At 45.4% G+C, this 27,789-nt stretch overlaps 5 protein-coding genes across 10 annotated transcripts; 2 read left to right on the plus strand and 3 right to left on the minus strand.

Moving 5' to 3' along the window:
• The first annotated feature begins 81 nt into the window (after nucleotides 1-81).
• LOC147150960 (uncharacterized) lies at nucleotides 82-3,666 on the plus strand. Its single transcript, XM_086021569.1, has 6 exons — nucleotides 82-254; nucleotides 333-656; nucleotides 1,127-1,450; nucleotides 1,536-1,664; nucleotides 1,743-1,789; nucleotides 1,870-3,666. The coding sequence occupies exons 1-6, from the start codon at nucleotides 212-214 to the stop codon at nucleotides 1,993-1,995; spliced, it is 993 nt and encodes a 330-aa protein (XP_085877695.1). The 5' UTR covers nucleotides 82-211; the 3' UTR covers nucleotides 1,996-3,666.
• LOC147150961 (RNA-binding protein 4.1-like) lies at nucleotides 2,990-9,138 on the minus strand. 2 transcript variants are annotated; one of them, XR_015084551.1, is made up of 5 exons: nucleotides 9,035-9,138; nucleotides 8,103-8,521; nucleotides 7,371-8,025; nucleotides 6,436-7,122; nucleotides 2,990-5,190 (listed from the first exon to the last, which is right to left on the minus strand). XR_015084551.1 is itself a non-coding variant. In XM_086021546.1 (4 exons), the coding sequence occupies exons 2-3, from the start codon at nucleotides 8,509-8,511 to the stop codon at nucleotides 7,397-7,399; spliced, it is 1,038 nt and encodes a 345-aa protein (XP_085877672.1). In that variant the 5' UTR covers nucleotides 8,512-8,521; nucleotides 9,035-9,138; the 3' UTR covers nucleotides 6,147-7,122; nucleotides 7,371-7,396. The 2 variants fall into 2 exon arrangements, 1 of the variants encoding a protein (XP_085877672.1); XM_086021546.1 differs by lacking the exon at nucleotides 2,990-5,190 and having other exon boundaries at nucleotides 6,147-7,122.
• Nucleotides 9,139-9,545: 407 nt separating this feature from the next.
• Nucleotides 9,546-10,678, plus strand: tifa (TRAF interacting protein with forkhead associated domain). Its single transcript, XM_086021577.1, has 2 exons — nucleotides 9,546-9,801; nucleotides 9,880-10,678. The coding sequence occupies exons 1-2, from the start codon at nucleotides 9,672-9,674 to the stop codon at nucleotides 10,506-10,508; spliced, it is 759 nt and encodes a 252-aa protein (XP_085877703.1). The 5' UTR covers nucleotides 9,546-9,671; the 3' UTR covers nucleotides 10,509-10,678.
• A 37-nt stretch (nucleotides 10,679-10,715) lies between these two features.
• LOC147150963 (RNA-binding protein 4.1-like) lies at nucleotides 10,716-14,797 on the minus strand. 4 transcript variants are annotated; one of them, XR_015084527.1, is made up of 5 exons: nucleotides 14,425-14,795; nucleotides 13,614-14,042; nucleotides 12,664-13,338; nucleotides 11,327-12,403; nucleotides 10,716-11,191 (listed from the first exon to the last, which is right to left on the minus strand). XR_015084527.1 is itself a non-coding variant. In XM_086021543.1 (4 exons), the coding sequence occupies exons 2-3, from the start codon at nucleotides 14,020-14,022 to the stop codon at nucleotides 12,671-12,673; spliced, it is 1,077 nt and encodes a 358-aa protein (XP_085877669.1). In that variant the 5' UTR covers nucleotides 14,023-14,042; nucleotides 14,420-14,797; the 3' UTR covers nucleotides 10,716-12,403; nucleotides 12,664-12,670. The 4 variants fall into 4 exon arrangements, 3 of the variants coding, with proteins under 3 accessions (XP_085877669.1, XP_085877662.1, XP_085877650.1); XM_086021543.1 differs by having other exon boundaries at nucleotides 10,716-12,403; nucleotides 14,420-14,797; XM_086021536.1 differs by lacking the exon at nucleotides 11,327-12,403.
• A 756-nt stretch (nucleotides 14,798-15,553) lies between these two features.
• fxr2 (FMR1 autosomal homolog 2) lies at nucleotides 15,554-27,729 on the minus strand. Of its 2 annotated transcripts, none has more exons than XM_086023344.1 (17): nucleotides 27,043-27,729; nucleotides 25,321-25,373; nucleotides 23,803-23,896; nucleotides 23,571-23,642; nucleotides 22,206-22,354; nucleotides 22,034-22,127; nucleotides 21,789-21,905; nucleotides 21,539-21,709; nucleotides 21,394-21,472; nucleotides 21,188-21,297; nucleotides 20,723-20,809; nucleotides 19,788-20,007; nucleotides 19,512-19,691; nucleotides 19,225-19,419; nucleotides 19,031-19,138; nucleotides 17,798-17,886; nucleotides 15,554-17,713 (listed from the first exon to the last, which is right to left on the minus strand). In XM_086023344.1, the coding sequence occupies exons 1-17, from the start codon at nucleotides 27,091-27,093 to the stop codon at nucleotides 17,603-17,605; spliced, it is 1,980 nt and encodes a 659-aa protein (XP_085879470.1). In that variant the 5' UTR covers nucleotides 27,094-27,729; the 3' UTR covers nucleotides 15,554-17,602. The 2 variants fall into 2 exon arrangements, with proteins under 2 accessions (XP_085879470.1, XP_085879468.1); XM_086023342.1 differs by having other exon boundaries at nucleotides 21,140-21,297; nucleotides 27,043-27,728.
• Between the last annotated feature and the right edge of the window lie 60 nt (nucleotides 27,730-27,789).

Below are 27,789 nucleotides of genomic sequence, written 5' to 3' on the forward strand. Positions count from 1 at the left end.
ACAAGAATAATAAGTCCCACAAGACAATTGAAATGTTGAGAGAAAAAAAAGCACACGTGTGAATTTTAAACATTGTTGCACAAGCACAAACGATTACTGTACTCCGCCTTTGTGACGAGATTTTTTTTCCACTGGAGGAGGGGTGTGTTTTTGACCTCAACCCCTCCTTGGTGACACCGCCACTAAGGTAGAAGTCTCAACGGAGAACGGGATGTTGAAGTTCTGCGTGCTCTTGGTTGCTCTTTTTAGAGCCCGTAAGTTACGTCATTTACATCCTTTTCTACAAAAAATGAAGCAAAGGCATTTTAACGTCCCTTTTGTATGCATTTCAGATGGTAGTGTGCTTTTTGCCAGCCTGGGCGACAACGTCAGCCTTCCCTGCTACTTTGCCGGTGGCGCCAAATATATGTGCTGGTACAAGCAGGTCGCAGGCGACAAACCCCAATTAGTGTTGTCCATCTACATCTACGTGCAAAACTCCCACAGCCAGCAGATAGAGACGGAGTTCAGCAAGCGGATGACGCTTCGCTCCGGAGAAAATTTCCTCCATCTGGACATTTCCAACGTGGAGCTCTCCGACACGGCCATGTACTACTGCGGGCAAAGTAGCCTCAATGTCATGAGCTTTAATAGTGGAATCTTTTTGCTTGTGAAAGGTACACCGTCTCTTTTGACCTTTAGCTCACTGAAATATTCGTAAACAGACTTATTTCTGCGTTGTATGTGTCCATCTTGAAATGCGTTCAGAACGCATACAGGTTTCAATGTTTTCTTTTCGGTTGTTATCATTAGCACATTTCTTACCATTATTTTTGTTTCAAGAGAACTTAAGAGTCTGAAAACATTTTTAGCGACAAGTAGCTATTGTGTATCATCGAGAACACAAATTCATTTTTACTTTGTACATTTTACCGAAGTACATTATGCACTTTTTGCATTTTACTGAAAAGGTGAGTCTGCAGTTGTTGTTCTTGTAAGAAACCACCGTGCCTGAGGAGGAACAACCTTTCAGAAAAGAAAAAAAAAGCCGTGACCCGAAACATGTCAATCATTTGCCGAGCACTCGCGAGCGCTCACGTTACCAAATACGGTTTATCGTTCTGATCTTATTTTGGCTGTTTCTCAGAATCCAGTCGCCTGTCGGTCATACAGTATCCAACGTCCATCACAGAGTCCCTGGGGGGCTCCGCCGACCTGAGCTGCACCATGCACCCTGGAAGCAGCGACGAGGAGCACACAGTCTACTGGTTCCGAAAGGCCTCTGGCAACTCCCACTTGCTGTTGGTCCACTCGGAGAACAGCCGCAGGTGCGCGACGGCATCGGAGCCGGTTTGCGTTTCTGTGCTGTCCAAGCGGGACGTCACCCTGTCTGACGCCGGGACGTACTACTGCGCCGTGGCCGCCTGCGGGGAGATTGTGTTCGGAAATGGAACGGAGCTAGATATCGGAGGTGGCCGCTACGAGCGAAAAAGTGTTTCTGAAAAAAAATATGTAATGATAAATCAACAACTCTCATGTTGTGTGTATTCTCGCAGGTGAAAGGACACTAGAGTACAGAGTGTTGAGATACTGTCTGCTAGCATCTCTGCTTGTGTCCGTCGTCGTCAATGTCATTCTTGCGCGTCTCCTCTGCAAAAAATGCCAGGGACTCGACCCTCTCTCAGGTGACAAACACACACACTGTACTTTGTTTTCTTTTTTTCCTTTTGGAGAAGGAAATTGTCATTTCATTTTGTTAACAGTGAAAACGCCGCAGCCAAATGCTCCAGAGGACGATGTGGACAACGAGGTTGGCCCGCTAAATCCATTCAAGTACAACACTGTTCCGTACACTTTTCACGTCCGAAATCATACTTGTATTTCTCACAGAGTGAGGACGCCGCCGCTTTGCCGTATGTGGCTCTGGATTTCAAAAAGAAACAGTCCAACAACAGGAGACACAGGGGCGCCGACGACAGCCTTTACTCCGGATTGCGACTCAAACATGTGGGCTGAATAAATGCGTGATAATAATTGCTCTCAAGACAATAGCATACTTATTTAAATAAGAAAATCAATGGTGCTAACGTCCGGTCCTTGAGAGCCCCTATTCGGCCTGTTTTGAACTGATCAACATATGCGACGTCAATCCCGCTCAAAACTGCATTGTAAAATGGGCGTCCTATGATGGAAAAAAATTTGATATAAAAATAATAAAATTGGTCTTCATTCGTGCTAACAAGAAAGCAACTAATGCTCCAAAATTAAGAAATGTGAGGACATTTTGAGTGGCTGTGGAAGATTTAAGAGAATTTGATGTGTTTTTAGGTGAGGCATTTTGTTTTTGAATCAACAGTTGTTAATGTCTTACATTGAACCCGTGTGGTTCTCAGTCTTTTCCCCCAAACAGGATGTCGATGTGGTTTCGGTAGTGATGCTTGCTCTATTTTACAAGATTGTTTGCAAGGGTCAACGAACCAACACATGCGGCCCATTTTTGAGTATAAGAATCCCGCAGCGTGCAGGAAGTACATTCATTTCAAAGCTTGCTCAATTGAAGCAGTGGAAAGTTACCAAAAACCTCTGCGGCCAAAAGTGGCACTCGGGTGGTCAACTCGCAGCGGCGCCTGACACACATTAAAAACGTTTTACCTAACAATTGCTTATTTTGGGGTGCGTTGACACGATATTTCCCTGTATGGCCTCATAATGCCAGAAATCGCCACTGTGTGCGCATGACAAAAAGTTTGTGATATTGGCATGTTGGGTGAAATTTTTCGGATGAACCTAACAACATTTTCCTTTAAGGGGACTTAATTTGACTTCAAACGTTTGCCTGATGTGCGAATATTGTTACAAGTAGGCTGAATGGCAAAATTCACAATTGAAACATTGAACAATTGGACATACAAACGTTTATAGTCGTCACCAAAGGTATTGGAATAGCAAGGTCTCTTCCTTTGCTTTTGATGTATCCTGAAGACACTTGGCTGGTCAAAAGAGACAAACGTTCATAAGTCCAGATTTTATTTCCTGGTATTTGCATCTGTGGTCAACAACAGAACAGAACACCTTGTGTTTGAAGCCAACCACTTTTCAAGAGAGCAAAAGTATCGGAACTTACATTACAAACATAATTATTAACTTTAAGTGAATGACATGAAATATTTGGAAGCACAACCCTTAATAACCCATATATCTATAACATTTGCAATAACTGCATCAAGCCTGCGATTCAACAGACTGTTGCGTTCTTCGTTTGAAATGTTTTCACAGGCCTTTACTGCCGCCCCTTTCACTTCTCGCTTGTTTGCACTTTTTCTCCCTGATGAAGTCCTTTGTTGTGTTTGCAGTGTGTTTTGGGTCTTTTTCAGATGACTTTGGATGCATTTTTCTGTAAATTGCCCGACAAAATGGTTTTAAAGGCTTCGAGTAGGAATTCATTCTGTTGCTACCATGAGTTACATCATCAATAAATACTTGTGAGCCCTTTCCAGAAGCAGCTGTGCAAGTCCAAGCCATGACATGACCTCCACCATGCTTCACAGATGATCTTGTGTGTTTTGGATCACATGCAAATCCTTAACTTCTCCATACTTTGGCCTTTCCATCAATTTAAGGGGTGGGCAATATGGGAAAAATATCATATCACGATTTTTTAAAAATAAAATCACGATTTTATCATGATTCTTTTGATTCTTTTCTGACCATTTTCCTCATGTTAAACATATAAAACATATTCAAAATCTGTGCAAAACTCTAAAATATATATATATTTTTTAATTTGAATAGTGACATTTTTTTATCAAAATGTGCAGTGAATGCCACATAAAAGGTGACATGACGTAAACATAAAAACATTTGGCCTTTCCATCAATTTAAGGGGTGGGCAATATGGGAAAAATATCATATCACGATTTTTTAAAAATAAAATCACGATTTTATCATGATTCTTTTGATTCTTTTCTGACCATTTTCCTCATGTTAAACATATAAAACATATTCAAAATCTGTGCAAAACTCTAAAATATATATATATTTTTTAATTTGAATAGTGACATTTTTTTATCAAAATGTGCAGTGAATGCCACATAAAAGGTGACATGACGTAAACATAAAAACACAGCTCGTAACGCGGGTCTAGTACTTTTGAGTCTTTTAAAGCCCCCGTTTTCCCACTGTTTTAATGGGAATCATGTCTTCAGCAAGGTAATAAGTCATTGCCTCAGTTACTTCTTTACACTGCTTGCTAGTTTTTTCATATGGAGTGCTCTTGTTAAATGACTGTGTTACCGTGGGTTGCGTTAGCTTGGAGCTAGCGGCTGCCTATGGCTAACCATGTGTCTGATCTCCGTTTGCTTTGGCTGTCGGCGCATACAGGAGTGCTTCTTGGGCGTTTTGAGTTTTCTCAAAACTGTCTCTTGGTTAATCTTCACTCGAGGGATCAATGCAGGACTTCAAAAAATGGAAACTGAGGCACTCAAAGTATTTTGGATTTGATTCCAAAGTACTTTGACTGCCTCAGTTTCAAATTTTTTGAAGTTTTGCAAATAACTGGTTTGAGCTTTCTCTTCCGAGGAAAAGCCAAACCAAATCGACACTGGATGTGGAGTTTCTTTTCGGGACCAACTCTGCTTCGTGGTGACTTTCCGCTATAGCTTCCCGCTGTACAAACAAACAGGGAGGCGGGGAGTAGAGGTGGGCGATATATATCGTCATCGATATCGTCGTCAATCTTGCTTTCACAATGTGTAATTTCACATTATGGGTGTTGTCATGACGTCTTTTTCTCTCTCTCGCTGGGTGACACTTCTGTCACACAAATCACTTAGCAAATACATTTATTTACCATTCTGATTGCTCTAGTAGTTGGCAGTAGTACACCAGTACTTACTGCAGCTCAAAATGTCTTATTATGGAATAACAGCAGAGACATGCAAGTTCCAAAACTTTTGTGGACAATCTCTGTACTTGTTTGCGAAATCCAATCCGGCCTTCTGATTCTTTTTGCTGATGAGTGGCTCGCATCTTGTGGTATGGCCTGCATAGTTCTTCTCTGGAGGTCTTAGAACAGTGGAATGTGATACATTCAGCCCTGCCCTGTGGAGGTTGGCAGTGATGTCACTCATTCTTGCTTAAATAGTTTGCTTTTCTCCATTCTCTGGTCTTCCTTTGCTTAACAGAAATTGCAGATTTTTTCACAGGTGAAACCTAAAGCAAAAAATAAGCACTGTTTAAGCAACAAATCTAAAAAGCAATATCTGAGTAACTAGAAACACCCACCAGTCAGTTACACGAAAAGCGGGTGGCTTCAAACACAAGGCGCTGTGCTGCATTGTTTCACACATCTACTTAACTGGACTTAATTTTGTCTCAAATTCGTCTTTTGATCTGAACCCCAAACGTTCAATACACAACAAAAACAAAGGAATTGACCTTTCCGTTCCAATACTTTTGGAGAGGACTGCATTAGTAAATTTGCCCGTGAAGCAAATTTTTAAAATTCACCAAATTATCTCAAAACGTTTAAGGTGAGTCGGCACAATGTGGGCCTTCCTAAATTCCGCTTAAGGTAAAAAGACCACATTTGCCTTAAAGAGCTACAAATCATTACTGGCATTCAGGGCCATCATGCCAACGGTTGACTGCCGTTTGGGTGAAGTGCCTGAAACTGCTGACATCACTTCAGCAGGTTCTGCAAATGAGAGGGTGTGTCCTGCCGCCTTGTGGGCATATGGCATCATTGCATCAGTAACAAATGCGTCTAGGTTTACAAAAGGTAATTTGTCGGATTAGAGAAGACATTTTTGGATTACTGTATAAATCTTTTCAAGCATGTCACGTTTACAAATACATGAAACTAATTGCTCAAGAAAATAGCATATTTATTTAAATATGAAAAATCAGTGGTGCCAAAGTCCGGTCCTTGAGTGCCCCTATCCGGCCTGTTTTAGCAAGCTTTGTAGAAACTGGATAACGATCCTGATCTTTTGAATCAGGTGTGTGGGGAGGAGGGAGACATCTAAAACAAGTTGGGTAGGGGCTCTCGAGGACCAGACCTCCGCACCCCTATCATACTAAACTATGCTGTTCATGCATCCAACATGACATCTTCATAGAAATGCATGAGTTTTAATTCTTTGTAGGACAATGACAAAAGACATGTATTTTTATCTTAAAAAATTTATTCATGCAGGTCATACTACAAAGCATTTCTCCTATTAATGAAACATTTCCTAAATGAAAATTTGTGACTAATCCAATGTAGTTGTTTAAAAGTGAGCCCAAGCAATCAATTTCATTCAATGTTTCCAACACAAAAACAAAATAGTGTCATGTATCTGTAACTATTGAGGTCCCCAAAGTGTTTGGGAGCTCAACTAGAAACATTAAGAAAACAAAGCAAATACTTGAAATGGTTTAAACTCACAGCAGATGTTCTCCCCCTGGACTTACCTGATTTTGGAGGTTTTTGGCTTGTCCGTGCCCTCCCCCACACCAAGAGGTCAGTGACTGGGCTGCAGAGTGTGGGCAGGAGCTACAAACGCGGGCGAGGTCTTAAATGGACTTTTTTTTGTTTTTTGTTCATGACAACACAGCTCGTACGACATTTTTATGAGGACATGGCTCGTCGATTTATCACATTTTTAAGGGCCAGGCTTGGTGTTTTTACGGGGGTTATTTTTACAAGACTGCACAAATAAACCATTTGGAGATAGGTATATTGGTACAAGAGCGCTTCGAGCAGCGGTTTAAGCACGTTCAGTTTTCAGACCTCACGTCAACAGGTTCGTTTTTGTTGAGAGCAAAGTGATGCTCCGCATTTAATACCAAGGTACGTCGACATTTACACTCAGAGGTTTGACTAAGACCTGCTATCTAAAAAGTCACAAATTAGAAGCTAATTTTTAAAAAAAAAACGCTTTTGGCTGCAAAGACTACAATTTCTACATCACAATGAAACAATCAAGGAGGGATTTGTGTAAAAACTGGACCAAAAACAAGAAAACAAAAGACGAGGACGTCGGCATTTCTGTTCCTTTGCATTGCAGGGGAACATTAACGCGCTCCGCCGCAGACAGGAAGTGGATAGCGTCACGAACATCCGATGGTGGCGAGAGGCGACGAAGGCGAACGACGATCCTGAAAAAGAGCAAATAAGAGTGAAGGGTGTTGGCACAGAGCCCGTAACGCCGTATGCTTTGGCTGTGTGCTTCCGCACATTTGAACCGGAATCGCGTGGCATCGCCGTGGCGTTACACCGGACATTCGGACAAGAGCAGCTCACTGCAAGAGTTTAGTTCACGCCCTCCACATGCGGCTTCGTTCGTAAGATCTACCCTGTGCGGCGAGGTTTACATTTCGTCTTTTACATTCCCGACTATTCTCACCTTAACTTCAAATGCTGGGGCCTCGCTTAATAAGCGTAGCGTGCAGGCGGCGGCGGTGGCGGCGGCGGCAGTCGCGGTGCATAGGGGTCCCTGGGCCGAGGAATTCCGTACGGCGGGACCCGGGAAACGGGAGCGATACGGGAGCGCTCATAGGCGTAGCCGTTACCGGTAGGTGGAACGGCTGTGTTTGGCGCTCTGTGGTGGGGGCTGCGATCTCGGCCGTAGTATGCCGACGGAGGAGGCGGGGGAGGCGGGGGCGGCCGACGCTCGTACGGGTCAAGCGGCGGGTTCATGAGACGGTCTCGCGCAACGCCGGGCGGGGGTGGAGGCGGCGGAGGCGGCGGCGGACCGCCCGGACCCATGCCGTAAGGACGGGCTCTGTACTTTTCGTAGTAATCGACCACGCCGTAACCGCTCCGATCGCCCTCGTAAGGACGCTCAGGGTACACAGCTCGCCTGGGGGGAGGGGGTGGCAAAGGTGGGGCAGGGTAACCAGGGCCCATAGGGCGACCTCTCATGAAGCCTGGTGGGGGGGGCTCGGGCCTGTTTCCTGGGAAAGGCGGAGGCCAAAAGCCGCCACCGTCTGGGGGAGGAGGGTACTCCTCCTGCTCTTCACGGGGGCGACTTTTGGAAATCTGCACGTGGATGCGTTTGCCTGGATGCAAACGGGAAAAACACATCAAACACAGATAATGACCGGTGTGACACAGACACGCCATGTAGAGCACTTACCCTGAAATTCAGTATTGTCAATTCCCTGGATGGCATCCATGGCCTCATCAGAATTCGACATGTGCACAAAAGCAAAATTCTTGATAATTGCACACTCCGTGACCTTGCCGTACTCTTCGAACAACGCACGGAGGTCTTCATCCATTCCCCTTTCCACGTTGGCCACATGCAGTTTGACCGCGCCATAGTTCTTCCCGTGGCTGGCTTCCACGTTGATCGGCGAGCCGTGGAGCTTATGGAGGTGCAGGGCCTTGATGGCTTTCGTCGCAGCCTTGCGGTCATCCATGTGGACGAACGCAAAGTTTTTGACGATGGAACATTCTGTGACTGCGCCGTGCTCCGTGAAGAGGGCCTGGATTTCCTCCTCCGTTGCCTCTTGGGGCAGGTTCCCAACAAATATCTTCACCATATTAAACGATCTGTTTCCAAATTTAAAACAAATGAAAAAATATCGCGCTGTGTATGCTGCTTGTGTGCGTGCGTGGCCAACATGAACACTTTGAGAGGCGTTGGATCATTTTCGATTAATAGCAGCGATAAATGGTCCCTTTGTCTCCGCAAAATGGCTGCCATTCATTCAACCCGGGGCAAATTTTGACATCATTATTCAATCTTTGTGTAATGCGAAATCTCAGCCATTCGCATAGCGAAAGATTCCATCAATAGTGCGACTTGTACTGCAACGATTGGCTTTTTATTATTTAACATTATATATATTATTTTTTAGAAAGAGAAGGCTACTCTCACGCTAGCCGAACCTGTTAGCTTCGGCTTTCGGGCTAATTGTCACAACGTATTTAAATGAACAACTGACCGGCACACAAACGAAAATCCATATATATTTAGAGAGAGATTTGAAAAAAAGAAACATCTGTTTGACAAAAATACATAAAACATTACAATATGTTTACGATTTCAGAGTTCTCGCCTACCTTTTGTTACCAGCAGCAACCGGCGGCCTGCACGAACGATAACCCCACTTCCGCTTCTTGTTGAATCCTACTATTTACACACTGCCCCCTATTGTTAGAATGATGGAAATGGGTTCCTCAATGTAACGGTATATAAAATAATGTAATCAATATAAAAATCGGTATTAATCTTAAACAACCAAGTGTGAGTTGCCTTTAATAATACACATTAAGTGTATTTTAAATCGAGATCTAAAATCTAGATTGAGATCTAACTCATAGAAACGTGTAGGAACGACTTCTCGTTAGATTCATGTGTAACTATTACTTCCTCTCAACACATTGCGCCATCAGTCTTTCCATTCTTGAGCCTTGTTTCAGAGAGACAGTAATATACTGAATTACCATGTTCGAAAGTGAAGTTAAAGTTGAGTGTTCTATGTAACCGAAACTCGAATACTGTTTCAATGCAATAAAATAAAAAGGCCCATTTAAGCACCTTTTCAGTTCTACATTCTAAATATATTAATGCTAACAAAAACATGGTTGCAGTTACCCACACGACTCCTTTTCTGCATTATAAAACGTTTTTCAAAATTGGACTTGAACGCAGCATATTTTCCCCAAAACTCCTCCCCTGTCTCCTGAGGGTGACGACATGGGGAGGGACTACAACCTCCCCACTTCCCCTAAAAAAAAGAAGAAAAGAAAAACAAAAAAACTTGTCAGCAGTTTTTCTGAGCTTTCTCTACGCGGCAGACACGTCAACAAGTCGGTGCCAACACAAAGTAAGAGCAACAGGTCTATAGTGTGCAAATGTGTTGTATGATTATTTCTTAGCTCTCAATTGTCAACCTTTGCCTCAGATTTCCTCCCAATGGATGTGTCCCAAACAATGGAGACCGAGGAGGACCTCCTGACATGTCTCCGCATCAGGTTCTACCACCCACAGCAGCAAAGCAAAGGTCTTTACGGTCTGCTTCCACTGGGTCACAGAAAGAAACTTCTGTCAGACGAGTCTGTCCGCTTGGGGCGGGATGCCCTGTCTTGCACCTTTGCCCTGTCTGACCCGCGAGTCTCTCGCAAACAACTGGCCCTTCAAGCTTACCGCACAGCTGATGACCCAGAAATGCTGTTCAGCCTCCAGAATTTGTCTCAGACGGTCAAAATATCCGTGAACGGCACAGGCTTGGACTTCTTGCAACGGGCGGATCTCCCAAGTAAGGCTCTGGTGCGGTTCGCCGAGTACGAGATTTTGATCATCAGGGAGGCCGGTGAGGCCAAGCAGAGCTTTGAGGTGGAGCTGGAAGTGCTGTCTGTTCCTCCATCCAGGGAGATGGGCACATGTGAGCCCAGTACCTTGCCGATTATGGACACGGTTTCATGTTTGACAGTCCATCAACCACAAGTTCAGGTCCCTTTGGAGACTGACGAGACACTCATGTTCAGCTCACTTGACATCCCACCGTCTATGGGAACTTCAAATATGCTGTAGTCTTTTTTTTTTTTCTTCAACCATCATTCCAATATATATTTTTTTTTACTAACCCCCAAAAATTGTGCTGTCTATTACATAACTCTTACGTTTGAAAGCTCTTGTAACCTACATTTTTAAACTCACTTTCATGTTTTGACAACACTCCTTTAAAGCACTGCAACTCATAACTATTGTGACATTTCTGCTATTGAAGAGTAAAAATCATTCACTAGTATTGAATTTAATCACATCTTTATCTACAGAGTACAAAGAACAGTCATAAAAAAAAAAATCAACATATCAAAGCTTAAAAAAATGTGAACAGTGTCCGTCGACCTCCAATAAAATAATAAAAAACCTCGATCCAATAAAATACAAAAGTGTCTAATTTGATGATTCAAGTTCATCCAGTAGGAATACTACTTTAAGGTCAAGTTTTTCACCCTGAAGGCATGGCACAAAAACTTTAAAAAGTTCTTGAGTGGACACTTCCTTGTTAAAAAAAAAAGGACACATTGCTGCAGCAAATTGTGTATCAGCTCCAAATGTGTAGTGTTGGTATCCCTGAGTGGAGAATGTCTCATCATGACCAAAAATCCTCTCTCCAAAAAGCTTCAATCGCGAGGTCATCATGTCCCCAGGTTTCCTTCAGTGCACGTCGCTCAAAGACTCTTGAACTGACTCCCAGCAGTCGACAGGGCCTGCAGACAAAAGGGAAAAGGCTCATTGTCTAACAACCAACACCACCAAGCAACAAAGACGAAACCAGTGGAGTTGGGACTAAACTGAAACTGATCTCTCTCCGCCATGTGGCTCATCTTTCAAGTAGCACCTACCATAAACTCGAGGTCTCCGGGCGAGGCTAACAACCTTAAAAAGAGCAAAGACTGAGAACACCAAGACATAAAATCCATGGAGGGTTTCATCTGTTGCACATCAAATCATTGCATGAGCTGACCGGCTAAAGAGTAAGCATTTAAAGAATAGTTAATCAAAGAGCCTCTTCTAATCGCATGCTTATTTTATCAAGCGCCAAAGCAGGGAGTTTGTCATGCCTGCGATCAGAATTGAGTTGAAACAAAACAGTAATTTCTCAGCTTTGGGGCTGACCACACCTACCCGCTGTCGAGCTGCAAACCGGCGAGGATTGATAGTGAAAGCATCTCCACGCCGTGATTATGATCTCTGCTTTCGACGAGCAATGACTTGACAGTTAAAACTTGTCACGTTTGTTTTAATCTGTTTATTAAAAATCCTTCAAACGAGAGGAAGGGGTGGAAAAAAAAAAAGGCAATCTAACTAGAACCATACACAACGTTGTTCTATCAGCGAGGGAAAACAGAAAACACACGAAAAAAAGCATAGAGAAAACTAAAAATTTGATTTGACATGCGTACAGGTCGGACAAGTAATCCACTATTTTATAAAACGTCACACAAGTGTATATATGTGTGTAGAGAAACACTCCCGACGCTTTTTTTCTTTTTAAAACTTATTGGGAAACCAAAATGAAGTCAACACAAAAGCTATAATAGCTCTTTACAAAGACTGAACATACCATCTTTATGGTAGTAATGGCGTTATTCTAGCGGCCATGTGAATTGAAAAAGATTGAAAAGCAGTGTAGTATAATGCGACACCGAACTAAGCACTGAAACCCAAACACGAAGAATTTGAAGAGTAACACAGAGGAACAAAAGAAGGCATTGACAACTCAGAAAATATACGTGAATGCAACAAAGAATCGCATGGTTTGTTTTGTTTTTTTTTCTATAAGAACGTCGCTGTCCGCAATACAGTATCTTCCAGTAAGTCTCCGGCGAACGCAACGCAATCCACCATAGACGTGCGGGAGCGGGGGAGCGTATAGCACCATGCGCATCAGCAGACGGCGTTCTTGACATATTCTAAACCTGGAGAGAGAGAGCATACCACACGTCAAGGAAGGGGTTTTACTCAAGTAACACGCAAGACTGCTTGTTTTGATAACAGCATACTTTTTACGCACGCTAACACTAAATGGAAGCTTCGATTAGATCTGAGCGAGCTTTGACGGATGATGGTCTAAAGCGCCATTCTACTTCATACGCGTCGTTATTTGCCCGCTTGGTTTGGATTATTCTTACACAAACCCCGTTTTGCTCACTTGTCAGGTCAAATGATCTGTACTCACCTCCGTGTTAAACTCCGTGGGCCGGGTAGCCGCCGTAGTTGGGCTGCGGCGGGGCAGGAATGGGACCGCTTGGTGCATAGTTGTTGCGGGCGTACGGCGGCGCATACGGCTGAGGTTTCATCTGCGGGGTGAAGCGGGTGCGTTCGTAGGAGTACCCGTTGCCGGCTGCCGGGGCAGGCGGTGGAGGAGGATGCGGGGCTCGCCTAATGGGGCTGCGGTCGCGTTGCATGAAGGGCGCAGGGGGGTGGGGAATAGGCCGTCGCTCATACCCTTCGTGGGAGCCCATCCCAACGCGTTCTCTTCCCATCACTGAAGGCGGGGGTGGCGGTGGAGGAGGCGGCGGGATGGCCCCCGGGCGCCTATCTTCATAACCCGGGGCGCCGTAAGGACGGGCGCGGAATTTCTCGTAATAATCCACCACCCCGCCGCCGTAGCCTTCACGCTCGCCATAGCTGCGGTCGGGGTACATCGGTCTCCTCGGAGGAGGCGGCGGCGGAGGTGGCGGCGGGTACGATGACATGCGACCGCCGTAGGGAGGCTCGGGATGGAAGCGGGGAGGATGAGGAGGATGAGGGGGATAAAAGCCTCCTCGACCAGGGGGAGGCGGACCAAACTCCTCTTCGCCTGAAGCCCAGGCGGGTTTACTTTTCGACAGCTGCACGTGGATGTTTTGTCCTGGATGCGAGGCGGAAATGGGGATTAACATTTCGACCTTGAATTGTGTCTTGTCATCGAACATGATACAACTGCACATTTTGATAAGTGTTCCTTTAGATTTAACTACTCGTTATCTTCATGTAAAATCTTGACCAGTAGGTGCCACTAGCAGTGTCGAGTTTGAGAGATTCAAGAAGCCCCAACAGCGTCACGAGACTTCATCCAGCCTTCTCTTGGAGGGAAAACTATTCAGCCAACTCATGCTTGTCATTGCAAAAGCTAAGTTGTCTTACCTTGAAACCTTGTGTTATCCAGGCCCTTTATGGCATCCATGGCTTCTTCAGAGTTGGCCATGTGAACAAACGCAAAATTCTTAACGATAGCGCACTCCGAGACTGTGCCATATTCTTCAAACAGCTCTCTCAGCTCTTTCTCAAAGCCCCGCTCCACATTGGCGACATGGATTTTGACCGGGCCCTGGTTGTTCCCTCGGCTGGGCTCCACGTTCATGGGTCTGCCGTTTAACTGATATAGGTTGAGCTCGCGGATGGCTTTCGTGGCTGCCTTGCGGTCATCCATGTGGACAAAGGCGTAATTTTTGTACTTCGCACATTCTGTTACCGTGCCGTACGGCGTGAACAGAGCTTCGATTTCGTCCCTCCCCGTCTCCTCGGTCAGGTTTCCAATGAAAAGCTTCACCATTGTTGCACCGGGGTTTGGCCCTGCACGTGGTACAGAGACAAAAGTGCATATCAATCTCTATCAATAACAGCTTGCAGTTCAAGAGGCCACAGAATAACTATCAAAAAGACTCAAGGCGAGCTTTTCCGCACGATTGCCTGCTAAGCAATCCGCTTCACACGCGAAATATCATGCTAGCCACAAAGAGGCTAAGATGTTAGTCACTTCCTGATTAGCGAGCTACCAACGGTTGCTATTAGCAAGCTAACATTAGCATCACACTACATTGTAGCGAAACGTGACTGAAGACTAATTAATTCCAGCAGAATTATTACTGCTACGTTAAAGGAGGTAGGATAGGATACACTTTGAACGCAGAATGTGTGTAAAACGATTAAAAACAAAACATTAAACCAACCGTACTTTCCAGTCGTCTTCGACAGCCCGCGTTACCACTGATCGAAACTGCTGGAGACGTAATTCAATGGCGCACACCGGCGAGGGAATGGAGATCTTAAATCCTATTGGTAGGTTAACGTGTCGCTCAAAATACCTCGCGCGCGATTGGTCAATCAAGCAAGTGTTATTGTCGACTTGACCGTGCGTCTTTTCCGAGTGTAGAGACTCCGGCGTAGCACGTTAGCAATAAAAAGTAATTTAGCGCTACACATTATTTAGACCAATAAACATTTCAAAGGCGACTTGCAGAGGCGCCTTATGTAAAACATACACGATTGCGTTAACTTTAAATTTATGAATCTCTCTCAACGTGGATACAGTTAAGAAACACGATCCCCTCACGTTTACACGTTCGCTACTTTGATCCTTTGTTGTTGGATGTCTTTAAATAATTTGTCGACGTCATATGTCAAAGTAGAGTGTAATGTAAAGGTACATACCATGTTCTTTATTCCTTGGAGGGGACATTTTATCATTACAACTGTTAAAATGAAAAGCATATACATAAATATATACCACACAACGGAGGAAGCAAAAAAAATCAATAAAAGAAAAAGAAAACAAAGAAATTATAAAATGGGTCGGATCTGCTGCAACAGCTTGCTGAATTTGAAATACGAATAAAATGTCATAATACACGATTCATAGCAGTCTGTTCTGGTTCGGTGTTCAAGTGGGATGTGTACTTTGTATTTATGCCTCCGGTTGATGTCCAGGAGAGAGCGCCACAGGCAATTGGAAATCAAAGCACCGTCCTGACTTACTGACATCTCAACAAGATGTTCAAATATGGAGGGCTTTTGTGGTGCCAAATTGAAATTAAAGACTGCAATCATTGATTAATTGAACTGAATATCTTTCACATATGCCCAATGAAAATTTCGCCACTGTGGGATCAATAAAGGCATTCTTATCTTATCTTATTCAGGTCATCAACGTCAGTTTGTAAGCCTGTTGTAAAAGCAAGCTCACCAGGGATGGGACATTGTGATTTCCTAGGAACGTAATCCTTGGAAGTAATCTAATGAAAATGTAAATACTCGCTGTGATTTATAGAAAATTAGTGTATCAAATTGAAATATGAAAACACGGGTTTGTTTGTCAAACTTGTATACCAAATAATGAAAAGTCCTTTATTGCCATCAGTACACGAATGCAGAGACAAAATCTGACAGAGAAGTGAACTGTACAACCAGCACACGCGCACACATACAAAGTGCAGCCAGCAGTCTTTCAACAGGACGTGAGGGTTACAGATACAGGAGGGAATACAGTACTCACACAATGAGGTATAAATGTACACAAACTCGCACACATGCAACTGAAACAAAAAAAAAAAGGTACAAGTGCTCTCTCACACTCTTAAAAACACAACATAGGTGCGGAGTAATGCCTAACTAGCAGCATCCGAGTCGTATCAATGCAAGCGCACTCCCGTTTATCTGCCCTCTGAATTAAAACCTTTGGTCATGTGGATGCTTGCCTGTTATGTCCAAACGTTGCCCGGCTAATGTTGTACAGGAGAGCGTGGAAGTTGCGAGCCGGGGAACCAACAACTGCCCTTCTCTCGCTCTACTTGGACATTCAGTGTGTACGTTAGCAGCAATTCTATTGAATGAAACCAATGGCTTTGTAAGTCCAATTTACAACACCCTCTCCTCATGCACAGGACAGGCACCACCTACTCATGGTTAGCCTAAGTGTCATGCAAGTTAGAAAAATAGACTGCAAACCCACAAGACAGAGAAATCAAAAGTTCATCTCCAGAGTAGGGGTTGATTTCATTTCCATTTTTTATTTCGTATTTTCTAAGATGTGGAAATAGCAACAAAAAAAAGGTAACATGAGCAGAGAGCCACTGAGGGGTCCCCCTCTTAGTCCAATCGCCCAACCCAAAACGGACACATTGTGTTGCGGCCCTCCACGTTTGTGCCAGGCGGCCAATCACCTCACGCCTGGTTTTTGTGTGCGTGTGTGTGTGTGTGTGTGTGTGTGTGTGTGTGTTGGCATATGTGGCTCTCATCTCATTTGAAGCTGTCCCAATCGCACAGTTCTTAGTCCCCCCATGCCTTGGCCAATGGCAGCGTACACCCCCACGAAGGTGGTCGCCCCACCGTGTGCATCTGGAGCTGCGGGCAGCTGTGGTTTGTCGAGATTGTGGCTGGAAGCTAGCACTACTTCTCTTTTGTTTTCTACGGTTGAAGTCTGCAGTTTGTCACATTTAGAAAAGCGTCCCAGCCACCACTTGGGACGTCAAAACAGGTGAGGAGGAGGAGGCGTGACTCTTCACCTCCAACACCTCCCTGTTGCTGATCAATTAGGATGCCTTGCGATGCTATAAGACCCGGGCTGTGTTACATTTTCAGCCCTCCAGTTTTAACGTTTCTACACTTGGAACCGCCGCGTTGTCCATTATATTTGGAATGAGGAAAGTGCCTTGAAATCAGCTCATTTGGCACCTAACTTGCGCCCCCCCCCCCGCCTTCTTCCTCGCTCTTGTGACTCTAGCACTTCCTCAGTCAGTCAGTTTTCTCCTTGCGACCCAAAAAAAAAAAAAAAAAAAAAAAAAAACCTACCACCTCCCACCTCTCTTACCAAGAAGAAAACTTTTTTTTTTTTTTTTTTTCAAATTCAAGGCACAATGTCTATCAATATTCCAGCCTCTGAGTATAAACACCGCGACGCGTTGGACTATCTGCTTGTGTGTCACTCGCCAGTTTCCACCTCTTGCGCCTCCACGCCGTTAAGAGACGCGTCCGAGGCTGCCGAATCCAAACCAGTGATAAACAATGAAAGAAACCAACATAAGAGAGACGAGAAAATCTAGTCCTTTTTGTTGCGTCTCAGTATTTTTCCTTTAAACTCAAGTCGTATCCACCAGTTCTTTTTTGGCAAGCTACTTTTTTTGTGTTTTTTTTTTATTTTTTAAATAAGCACTAAGTACTGATAGATAGGATATAGCATACACCGTGGGTTTTTAAGTAGATGCGTCGTGTTTTTTTTCCACTCTCATAGTATGGATTCAGGAATTTTGTCAGGTACTTTTCACTCATCTGTTTAAGGTTTACGTTAATGCAAGCAGGGACAGTTTGCCATGGAGTCTTGCTCGAGACTTGGGTTCGCGAGGGGTGAGGCGGACTCATTACGAGACGCCGTTGACCAACGTTACAGTCTCGGTGGCTGCTGTCGTGCCTTTGCTGGGTGAACGCTTAGAAGGCGTTTGCTCGTCCGTTTTGCTGCTGGTCCCATTCTCCTGTGTGTAGAAGAAGGAGAAGAAAAAAAAATTGAGTATATTAGAAATTCACACCCATAATTTGAAAGCATTTTCTGCATGTACCTTGGGTTCAGGACCAGTGTGGTTTTCCTTCAAGGGAAGGTTCTGTCTGCTCTGAGACTCCGGACGGGATATGTAGTCAGCGACGGTCACTAAATCATTAAAATTGTTTAGAACAAATGCAAGGGTCTACTATGCATGGACTGACATGAACTGATATAACCAGGAATGATCGAGCATCGACACCAGCTATCTGTATTAGGCCGATACCGGCCTTATTTCATGATATTGGGTAGCCTACTTATGATGACGGCCAATACCAAGGTGCCCGCTTGTAGCCGTTTCACTATCAGGAAGTAACTGGCATGCATGGTTAATAGAACATTTTTCTAAGTGAACTGTATCCATGTCAAATTTCTCATATGCCCTTTAAGATACCAGACGCTGTTCTGTGAAATATGACACATTCAACTACTAGTAACACAAACACACATATGACAAGGATTAACGTCGTTATGACTCATTAATTTTATGTATTGCACAATTCAATCTGGGAACTGATTGGCTTTACTGTAAATATGAACTATAAGGAATATTTGACACGCCCATGCCTACAGCGACATACAAGCTCGTACGGGCAAAGTGTTGCCAGGTTACATGTTCTGGGACATCACAAAAACAAACAAGAAAAAAAAAATCCAGGATGCATGTTCTGTATTGATAGCACAAGTTTTTCCATTGACAAAATAGTCAATAGTCCTGAAAATCGGTTGAGAAATGGGCAAGTTATGACTTTAAATTGCCTTCACTAAGCTGGGCTGCTACTGCGCGGCGTATCACGGTAGTTGAAGTGCGTGTGCTTTTGTAACTCATTAAGAGGTGGCCGATCACTGACGTGATACAACGTGGGTACGTTAGCATTAGCATCTAGCTTTGTTGCACTCCAATGTTGTGCACCGCTTGAGTTGTAAACAAGGTGAGCAAATAAATACAAGAGCCATTGTTGGGAATTTCCTTCCTCCTCCTGTCTGTCACGTACTTCATTTCGGCAGTCCCCCCCAGTGTCACTGGCCACTGGGTATTTGTGTTTCACTTTATTTATTTCTGTATTTAATGGACAAACCAAAAGATGCGATTGCCAAAATGCCATTAATTTCATGCAATTTTAAGGGAAACATATATATTGGGCTATATATTATCCATCATTGGTTGAATACAAATTTGATGTATCAAAAGTATTGGTCTGAAGAAAAAAAACGGCGGTATTGAACATCAAGATAAAACCTGTCAGCTCACCACTATCAGTCGGCTGCCGATCGCAGCTGGCCGAGTCTCCTTCGGGGCGACTGCCACGGTTGCGGCGGCGGCGGCTTCGGTTGCGGCGCTGGGGTCGGGCCTCTTCATCTAAACGTCCCATGAGGGCACACAAGTCAAGAGTTTTTGGACCTCAAGTTGCTGCAAGCTTGAGAGAATGCTGGCAAGTTTCTCACCCAGCCCGTTCTCACTGGGCCCGGCCTGGCTGTCGGACTCAGCCGCCGCGTCCATCACACTAGGCTCCTGGTCGTTACGGCGGCGACGGGAGCGTCTCCGGCGCTCTCCTCCCGTGCCTTCGCTGGCGTCCGTGTCAGCCAGCTCGCCCTCACCGTCCAGCAGGGCGTAAGGGTTACTGTCTGGGTCCCTCAGCACTGGAGATGCCAAAACCCAGCGGTCACACAAACCACATTTAAAACAGACTTTGCAGCCAACCGTTGCTCTCGCACAATTCCTAACTAGCTACCTGAGCTGATCGAGTTGGCGGATTTGGACCCTGGCCCGCCGCGTCCTCGTCCGGAGTTGGAGCCCCGGCCCCGACCGCCTCGTCTGGAACTTCGCTCCTCTCCGCCGATACCGCGGCCCCGCTGGTCACGCTCGTTTACTTCCTCCGACTCCGAGGCATTGGACAGCTCAGAGTTTGTGCCTGCAGGGGAAAACGTAAACTCACTTTCATCTCACGGAGAAATAAATATCCATGAAGTAAAACGAAAGTGAGCGAAGTCATGCTTTTCATCCGTACCATATCCAGAGTACATGCTGTTGGAGGCCCTGCGCCCCCTGCCGCGAACCCCGTAGGTGCGAGAAGCGTGGAGCGAGTTGTTACTCTCGTCGGTCTGGTAGCCTTTCTCTCGCTCGGCTCCAGCGGGCCCGCTTCGGTTCTGAGACGTGCGGTAGCCCACCCCGATCTGGCGGAGCTGCTCGTCAATTTGGAGACGCTCGAGGCGCAGCTGCTCCACTTCCTGGAAACATGGCGGGGAAAAATAAAAGAAATAATTTTTTAAAGGGGGGGGGGGGGGGGGGGGGCTGAGGCGCAATCAAATGCCGGTTTGTGAGGAAGCAGTATTCTCTTCAAGCACCTGTGGCTAAAGCCAAACTGTGGCAGGGTTTTTACTTTCTGGACCTGGATTTGACACCTCTGCTTAAATGTGAATGGTATTACAATTCCAGCAAACACATTGCTGTCACAACTCGTAATGGTTGATGTGTGTTTTATGACTGCCGCAATACGGCGCCCACGCCGACTTATCCAAGTAGTGGGCGGACTCGGGCAACGTGGCGTCTCGCGTGTGTCTACAGTGACAGCTGTCTGCTAATGACAGCTGTACCTCAAGGGAGGCTGTGAAGGGAATGAGGCACAAAGAGTGACTGGGGGATGGTGTCTGCTGCTAATTTTGGGCGCTGAGGGTCCAGATAGGTGTAATCTAAACTCATAGCATGCCGGTCACCCAATCCCAGAGAGAAGGGCTATTTATAAAAGCACATGAGGTAAGGACAAAACGTGGCGCACTCAGCAGGATTGGTGCTGGGCCGGGGGGGGTGGGAGCAAACAAGTGATCATATATACGAATCCCTCTACAACTACACTCTAACTTAAAAAAAAGGCAACAAAAAAAGCCAGCCCTACACACTGCAGAATCTTGGTCACCGGTAGAGGGCAGCACGTGTCACACTCACCTGGAGGTAAGACACGTGGTACTCCAGCAGCGCCTGAGCGTTGCTGATGTTCTCCTTCGTCCCCACAAACACGAAGGGGACCATGCCCTGATACAGAGAAAGCAAAAACAAAGAGGAGCAGTGCTAAGTGTCTCTCTTATTTTCCTGGTGATGTCAGTAAACACACAGGGACACTCTTTGATATGGCTTGGACCAAAACAAGGGAAACTAGGCTGCGCTATCAGCTACAGACCATCAGACATGTCATCTACAAAAATAAGCTCACAGCCAAGTGCCAATAGCCAACATAAATCGAGTGCAGTGAAAACATTGCCAGTGTCAAAGCAGAAAGCAAATGGTACATAGAGCCGCTGCTGCACTTCAGACATTTGTTCTTTTCAAAGTGGACATGAGAAACGAGCGCAACGGTCCATTCACCTCTTTGCTGCCGGCAGTGTCGTCCCTGCCTGCCCCCTGCCTGCCTACCTCCTCGCGGGGAAGCTTTTTGTCGTTGTCTCCCTCGATCCTGACGCGGACCACGCCCGACTTGTCCACGATCTCCTGTATGACTTTGCCGCTCTTTCCGATGACTTTGCCTGCACGAGAGACGAGAGATCAGAGCTCGTCCGACGTGGCGATGAGGACGATGTCGCCGGCGACGTGAGCTCCTTCGGGAGCGTACTCTCACTCACCTACAAGGTCCCTGGGTACCTGAAAATAGTCTTCTTTGAATTCAAGATACTCTCGAGCCTGCTTTACTGCCTCTGGAGTCTGCAAAACAGCACCAAAGTCAAATCAAAGGCCGAACAGCAACTCTGGAAGGAATATTGACCGTACCTCTCCGTAAATCCTGAAGGTACAACTCTCTTCTTCCAGCTCGATAGCGGTGACACCGGGTACTTTGCGGGCCTGCTGGATGTTGGCCCCGTGAGAGCCAATGGCAAGACCCATCAGGTCCTCTCTGACACGAACCTCCTCCTGGTATGCTGAAGCTAACTGCTTGCTTGTCTGAAAGAGAGCGGGCGTCAGGGAATAAACAAAAACGGTGGACGACTCGTGCAGAAAGCACGTCCAAGGTATCGTTTACCTCCAAATGTTTGGTGGCTTCCTCGTTACGGGACATGAGCATAAGCTTCGTACGGATGCTGCGGAAATGCATGTCGCTGAGAAGGGTGGCACGCTTTATCGTGGTTTCGTTTATAGACTGGTGACGGTAAAACACAAAAGGATTACAGATATGTGACATCATATAGCTTGGGTTCAACCGAGTTAATAAAGCCACATTGTTGAAGGAACATGAGGCTAATATTGACGCGGGGACCAAGTACGAACCAGCACTATGAGCTCATGCGTTTGGGCACTGAAGAAGATGCAGTTGGCGCCGATGGCTTTCCTAAAGTCTTTATGAATGTTGTCGCCGGCACAGCTGTTGATGACAAAAGAACGAGGGAGTGATTAGACATCAGCATCCCTTCCGGCAACAAAAAGCAGTTAAGACACTCACATGTCCCTCAGGTCCTCTGGGACAGCAATAGTGACTTTGTGGAAGGAATTTCGCGAGGAAGGGCTGTTGGGGTTGAGGGGCCTGATGCGTTCCGCTGTGACAATCTCGTTGTAGGTGGCATCGCATGCCGCATATTCGATCACATAAAACTGAAAAACAAAAGAAAACACATTTGGCATTATAATGACACTTCAACTAGTCATACTTATGAAAATTCTACAATAAGTTATTGAGAAGTCAACCCCAAATTTTTTTCTTTACAATATGTTCTATGCAGCCCCACTATTTTTGGGTTTATTTTGGGGTTTACTTCCCCTTTAGAGGTTTAAAAAAAAAAAAAATAAAATAAATAAATAAATAAAAAAAGAGGGCTGAAAGGGAGGAGCATTAACGTAGAAATATTCTAAGGTCAACGCAAAACTTTTTGCTGACATTTAAAGCGGACGTCAACCCCCAAATTTTCTTGACAATCATATGTTTTTTGGAGCCCCACTAGTCTAAACACAGCATTCTGATTAATATTGCGTTTGCGGAATATCAGTTAAGTAGTAAAATCCACCGTTTTTGTCCATCTTTGGGGCAGCCATTTTGCCACTGGCTGCCGACTGAAAATGACATCACAGTTGCCCAGGGCTCAGATAATGACCAATCATGGCTCAGCTTCAGAAAACAGGTGAGCCGTGATTGGTCGTTACCTGAGCAACTGTGATGTCATTTTCAATTGATAGAAACTTGACAAAATGGCCGCCCCCTGGGATGGATAAAAACTTGTGGATTTTGCTGCTTAATCCATATTCCACAAACACAATATTACTCAGAATGCCGTGTTTAGAATAGTGAAGGCACATAGAACATATTATTGCAAAGATTTTTTGGGGGTTGACTTTCCCTTTAAAGCGGAAGTCAACGCAAACATATTTTTTTCAAGAATATGTTTTATGCAAGCCCACTAGTTGAAACAGGGCATTGTGATAAATATTGCGTTTGTGAAATAAGTGTTAATCCACTCGTTTTTAGCCATCTCCGGGGGCGGCCATTTTTTCTTCTGTCGACTGAAAATGACATCACAACTGCTCACAACGACCAATCACGGCTCAGATTCAGAGAACAGGTCAGCTGTGATTGATCATTGTAAGCAGTTGTGATGTCATTTTCAGTCGACAGAAGACAAAATGGCCACCCCCAGAGATGGCTAAAAACAAGTGCATTTTGCTACTTAACTTATATTCCACAAACGCAAAATTAATCAGAATGCTGTGTTTCAACTAGTGGGCCTGCTGGGAACATATTCTTGAAAAAAAATATGCTTGGGTTGACTCCCACTTTTAAGGAGATGCTATATAATGAACTGCTGCTTTCATTTACCTCGCCTTTCATCATACGGACGCGGGCAAGCCACCAGCCACATGGCTCCTGTTCGTTAGCCCGGGAGTAAACCTGTGAGGAAAGACAAAGACAAAACAACGACATCACATCGATTTGTGGATGCTCATCAAATGATGACGCTTGCAAGAGAGAGAGAGAGAGAGAGAGAGAAAAAAAAAAAAAAAAAAAAAAAAACTTGACTGGCACAGGGTGCAGGTATCAGGAGCCTTACCTCCACCTCCTCTCCTTCGCCAATGTCCTTGTTGTAGTCGGCCGGAGGTGGCAACCGCACGTCGCTGAAGGGTAACTGTCGCTCTGGCTGCCAGCTTCAGTGAGACAAAAACACAAATTAAAGCAAATCCACGCATTTCTCCCAGGCTCAATAACAAGTCTTATCAAATAATAATACAAAAAAAATACTGAGCCAAGTTCAAAGATGTGCGCCTACACCGGGAGTGACAATCTTTATTGGATCAAGGCCTTCACACTAAATAGGATTGTCAAGTGTCTGGCTGCCATAAAGTTCAATAAATTATTCCGGAAGATAACTGAGCTGTGTGTGTATAACTGCCTAATTTCTTCTCCTAACTCCTAAAGAAACACAGTAAAAGCCTGTTTCTAACACAAACCCGTGTATAATACACCTCCCCAAAAATCACCCTAAAAAAGTAGTTTCTGGTATCCTTTATCATCGGAGTGAATATGAATGAGTAAAGATTAAAACCATAGCAATAAAGTGTAAAATAATGATTTTCAATTCTGGATAAAAATGGGCTTTCACTTGTGTAGCACTTTTCTACCTTAAGTACTCACAGTGCTTTTCACCTACTGATGACGCGGCATCAGGAGCAACTGCTTCGACATGGTCAGAATGGCCGAGGATCGAACCCTCAACCCTCTGGGTTGGGAAAACTATGCTCTTTTCCCACACGTATGATTAAGGTCTTTCACAGTATTTTTAAAAACATGATTTTGTTTTCGCACCGTTAGCTTTTAATTCTAGCAAGCTATTTTTTTTTTACTTTGCTTTTAATCTATTTAACTAACTGCTTTTAATAGCTGTATCTTTAATTACAGTGTGTGATGCCTATTGAGTTCCATTATGTTTGAAATGCATGATAAATCAGTGAATCTATTTTCTTTTTAAATAACCCCTATGTGCTCCAAGATGGTGGTAAATATCTAAATGTTTCTTATCGAGACCCCTGTGTAACACCCCGCCCTCAATTTAATTTTTTGAGGGAGTGAGGTTATTATTCATGGGATTTTACAGTAAGCAAAGGTCTGATTAACAACTGCCACGTGTTTCATTCAAACCAGAGCTGCGCTAACAAGCTCTCTGAGAAAGTAAAAGGGGGTCTCGACAGAGGGTGGGGGGTGCTTCCCAAAAACAGCACAGGCCTGCCATGCCCCGCCTGCCAACCCTGCATACCTTAGACGAGACACTATTTTTAGGGGCACCCTGCGTTGCACTGCACTCAGAGCCAAGTAGATAAAAAAGGGTCCAGAGTGTGCGTTGGTAGGAGGATGTTGGTGGCGCGGGTGGGGCGGGTGAAGGCAACCACTAAAAGATTGGCGGGTGGGGGGTTCTAAAGGGCTGTTAGGGATGTGTATGGACAGCTGCATTCCAAGCACAGGTGCCAAAGAGGAACATTTTGTAGTGAGTGCATAGATAACCGGCCAGAACCAGTAGTGGTAACTCAATCACATCGCCGCTACTTTTACACACGTGTGGGGGATTCAAACTTACTTGTTTTCAAACACAATGGTGAGCGAGTCATCGTGGACATCCTTGATGTATCCCTAAGAGAGGGGGGGGTTGGAAAGAGAGGGTGTGTATTTTTATTTCCGCAATCAGTGACAACGAGATGTGCGTGATGTTTTGATTCTGTGTCTAAACAACATTTGGAGGTTGACCTTTTTTTTTTTTTTAAGAAAGCAGAGACATAGCAATGACACAACCTGCCTGGCTGTGATTTCTGTCAGCGTGGAAATGTCACGCGTCAAACAACATAATCCCTTCGTGAGACTGCAGGCCTACAACTGGGATATGTGAATAGAACGCCGCTGTGACCGGAGAGTAACATTTGCAGTGGCAAACCTCAGCAGACACTCCCGCATGCTGAGCAATGGCAATACAGGAGCAAAGTGGTAGGCGTGGCTGTGGTGTGCCTCATTGTGACACTACCCTATAAAGGGACATAAGCGACATCCACCTTGGCAAGTCATGGATTCACCTGTTGGAAAATGTGCATTGCTCGCTTCAGGAGACAAATTACTTGCCATTTACTGACAGTCTGGAAAGAGTGACAAGGTTAAAACATATATACATATACTTTCATTGACAGATGTTCCTTCAGGAAATAGATGCCCGTGTCGGATTGACTGCTATCAGGATGCATCGGGCAGGCCGTCTTCCTGGCGTGACTCGAAAGGTGGGGGCTATGTCACGATGACACCACGTCCTCAAGTCAGTGACCACATTTTGGGACCATGTGGTGAACGAGACTGTAAATCATGGGACAGCTGCTCGACGCACGTTATGTGGAGAAACGTTCATGGGCAACCTATTGTCAGGCTTGTAAGAAAATACACCTAGATGTGTTAACGTGAAAGTCATTGCGACATTAAAAAAAAAAAACGGATTCATCATCCACAAAAGTGGGCTCATGTGGCGTCAGGGCCAAACTGTCACCCGTGAAAAGCCAATGACAGGTGAGGCTGCAGAAGGAGAGTAAATTTAGGCTAGGGGCCTGCAAAACACCCAACAACGCTGAGCTGCTGAAGAGCACATGGGTGTGGAAGGGAAGCAAGACATTCAGTGAGAACTCAAATGAGAGATGTCCTAAAAGTTATGACTACAACAGCAATGAGGGGATAATGTTGCCAATTGCACATCATTATTGACTCAAAAAATGAGTCAAAAACACTTCTCACGCATTTTAGAGAGACCTCCCTGGTGGCATGAATGTGTGTATTTGTGCTTTCGCTCAGAAAGCATTTCAAGTTAAATCAAAACACGTGACCACACAGCCATGTGTCTTAATCGTGTGGCAGAATTGAAACTGAAAGCGACAGTTTGCTTTGGTTAGCTTGAAATGTAGCATCCCCTTATACATTCTCCACTACAGTTGTTACATGTACACGAAATTACATTCACGTGTGATGGGGATCGTTGTGTACCTATATCGAAACTGGGCACAAATCACGTTGACAAGCGTGATGAGAATCGCAACGAGCTCCCGCTAGCTGCGCCTAGCTCGTGCTAGCTGCCCACCCCACAATGACCAACCGTGCCGGGACGCCAAAGCATCCTAGAATGGCAAAAGCCCACTCGACTAGGGTTCGTTCCGCCCTAGTGGCCGCGTGACGGTTTCGCCAGCGCTATGGTTCAACGAGCAACATGTTAAGTTATTGCCAAGAGCAAAAGTTTGCTCGTGGCGAGCAATCAGCTTCACCGGAGCCAGGTTACCTTGTAGAAGGCCCCATTCGAGCCGCGAACTTCCACGGCCAGCCCGTCCATACTCGTCGGTAGCTCCCCACGGCTGTGCTTGTCTGAAGCCGCTACGACTCCGGGCGCGTCGGGTAACGAGAGCACCCCCAGCTTCGCCGGCAGTTCGCCGCTCCCCGGCCGCTTGTGGATGTCCAGTGTTTCGGGTGGACGGAGGAGGGGCAGGAGGTGAAGGGGTTGGGGGAGATGGGTGTGATGGTGGTGTCAACTAAATCAACGCAGGCGCCACTTACGGAGAGCGCCGTGTTCGGCTCTACTCTTGTCTCAAATGCCGCCGGTGGCGCAAGAGCACGGACACACGGCTGCGTTGTGTGTCGACTTGCCGGGTGGGGGAAGCACGGCGACGACGCTCCTGCAGGACGGTTAATTAGCTGCCAGGCTAGCTACTATCAACACCTTGATCCAGGCAGTCTCGATGCTAGCCACGGGTAGCCTCCGTGCCTCAAGTGTGGCGCAGTCGTGTTGTTGAATAATTGTGGGGGAAAGCCAGTCCGTCAGCCTGCCGGGTAATGTTCACGGATGTTGGCATCCAACGGAGACGTCTGCGGTGCACTGAGCGGCGGGCGGGCGACACCTTGGTGGAGCTAGCAGCCCTCTCCAACTCACGCCGATAGAGTGAATCAGTGAGGGTCTGAATGACCTCAAACCCCCAACAAAGCCCCGCCCATCACGAAAATGCGCTCTGTGATTGGTCGAGACCCTTTGAAT

Source organism: Filicampus tigris, chromosome 2 (genome assembly GCF_054856515.1).
Source record: "Filicampus tigris isolate MCC_2025a chromosome 2, RoL_Ftig_1.0, whole genome shotgun sequence".
Lineage (NCBI taxonomy): Eukaryota > Metazoa > Chordata > Actinopteri > Syngnathiformes > Syngnathidae > Filicampus > Filicampus tigris.

Coding starts and splice junctions, on each gene's coding strand:
- LOC147150960 (XM_086021569.1), top strand. CDS start 212: ATGTTGAAGTTCTGCGTGCTCTTGGTTGCTCTTTTTAGAGCCC. Junction 255..332: donor GGTTGCTCTTTTTAGAGCCC/GTAAGTTACGTC, acceptor TATGCATTTCAG/ATGGTAGTGTGCTTTTTGCC. Junction 1,790..1,869: donor AGGACGATGTGGACAACGAG/GTTGGCCCGCTA, acceptor TATTTCTCACAG/AGTGAGGACGCCGCCGCTTT.
- fxr2 (XM_086023342.1), bottom strand. CDS start 27,093: ATGGACGGGCTGGCCGTGGAAGTTCGCGGCTCGAATGGGGCCTTCTAC. Junction 21,906..22,033: donor CGCATGAGCTCATAGTGCTG/GTTCGTACTTGG, acceptor TACCGTCACCAG/TCTATAAACGAAACCACGAT. Junction 21,298..21,393: donor GGTACCCAGGGACCTTGTAG/GTGAGTGAGAGT, acceptor TCTCTCGTGCAG/GCAAAGTCATCGGAAAGAGC.
- tifa (XM_086021577.1), top strand. CDS start 9,672: ATGGGGAGGGACTACAACCTCCCCACTTCCCCTAAAAAAAAGAAGAAA. Junction 9,802..9,879: donor CAAGTCGGTGCCAACACAAA/GTAAGAGCAACA, acceptor CCTTTGCCTCAG/ATTTCCTCCCAATGGATGTG.
- LOC147150961 (XM_086021546.1), bottom strand. CDS start 8,511: ATGGTGAAGATATTTGTTGGGAACCTGCCCCAAGAGGCAACGGAGGAG. Junction 8,026..8,102: donor TGACAATACTGAATTTCAGG/GTAAGTGCTCTA, acceptor GTTTGCATCCAG/GCAAACGCATCCACGTGCAG.
- LOC147150963 (XM_086021543.1), bottom strand. CDS start 14,022: ATGGTGAAGCTTTTCATTGGAAACCTGACCGAGGAGACGGGGAGGGAC. Junction 13,339..13,613: donor GGATAACACAAGGTTTCAAG/GTAAGACAACTT, acceptor CCTCGCATCCAG/GACAAAACATCCACGTGCAG.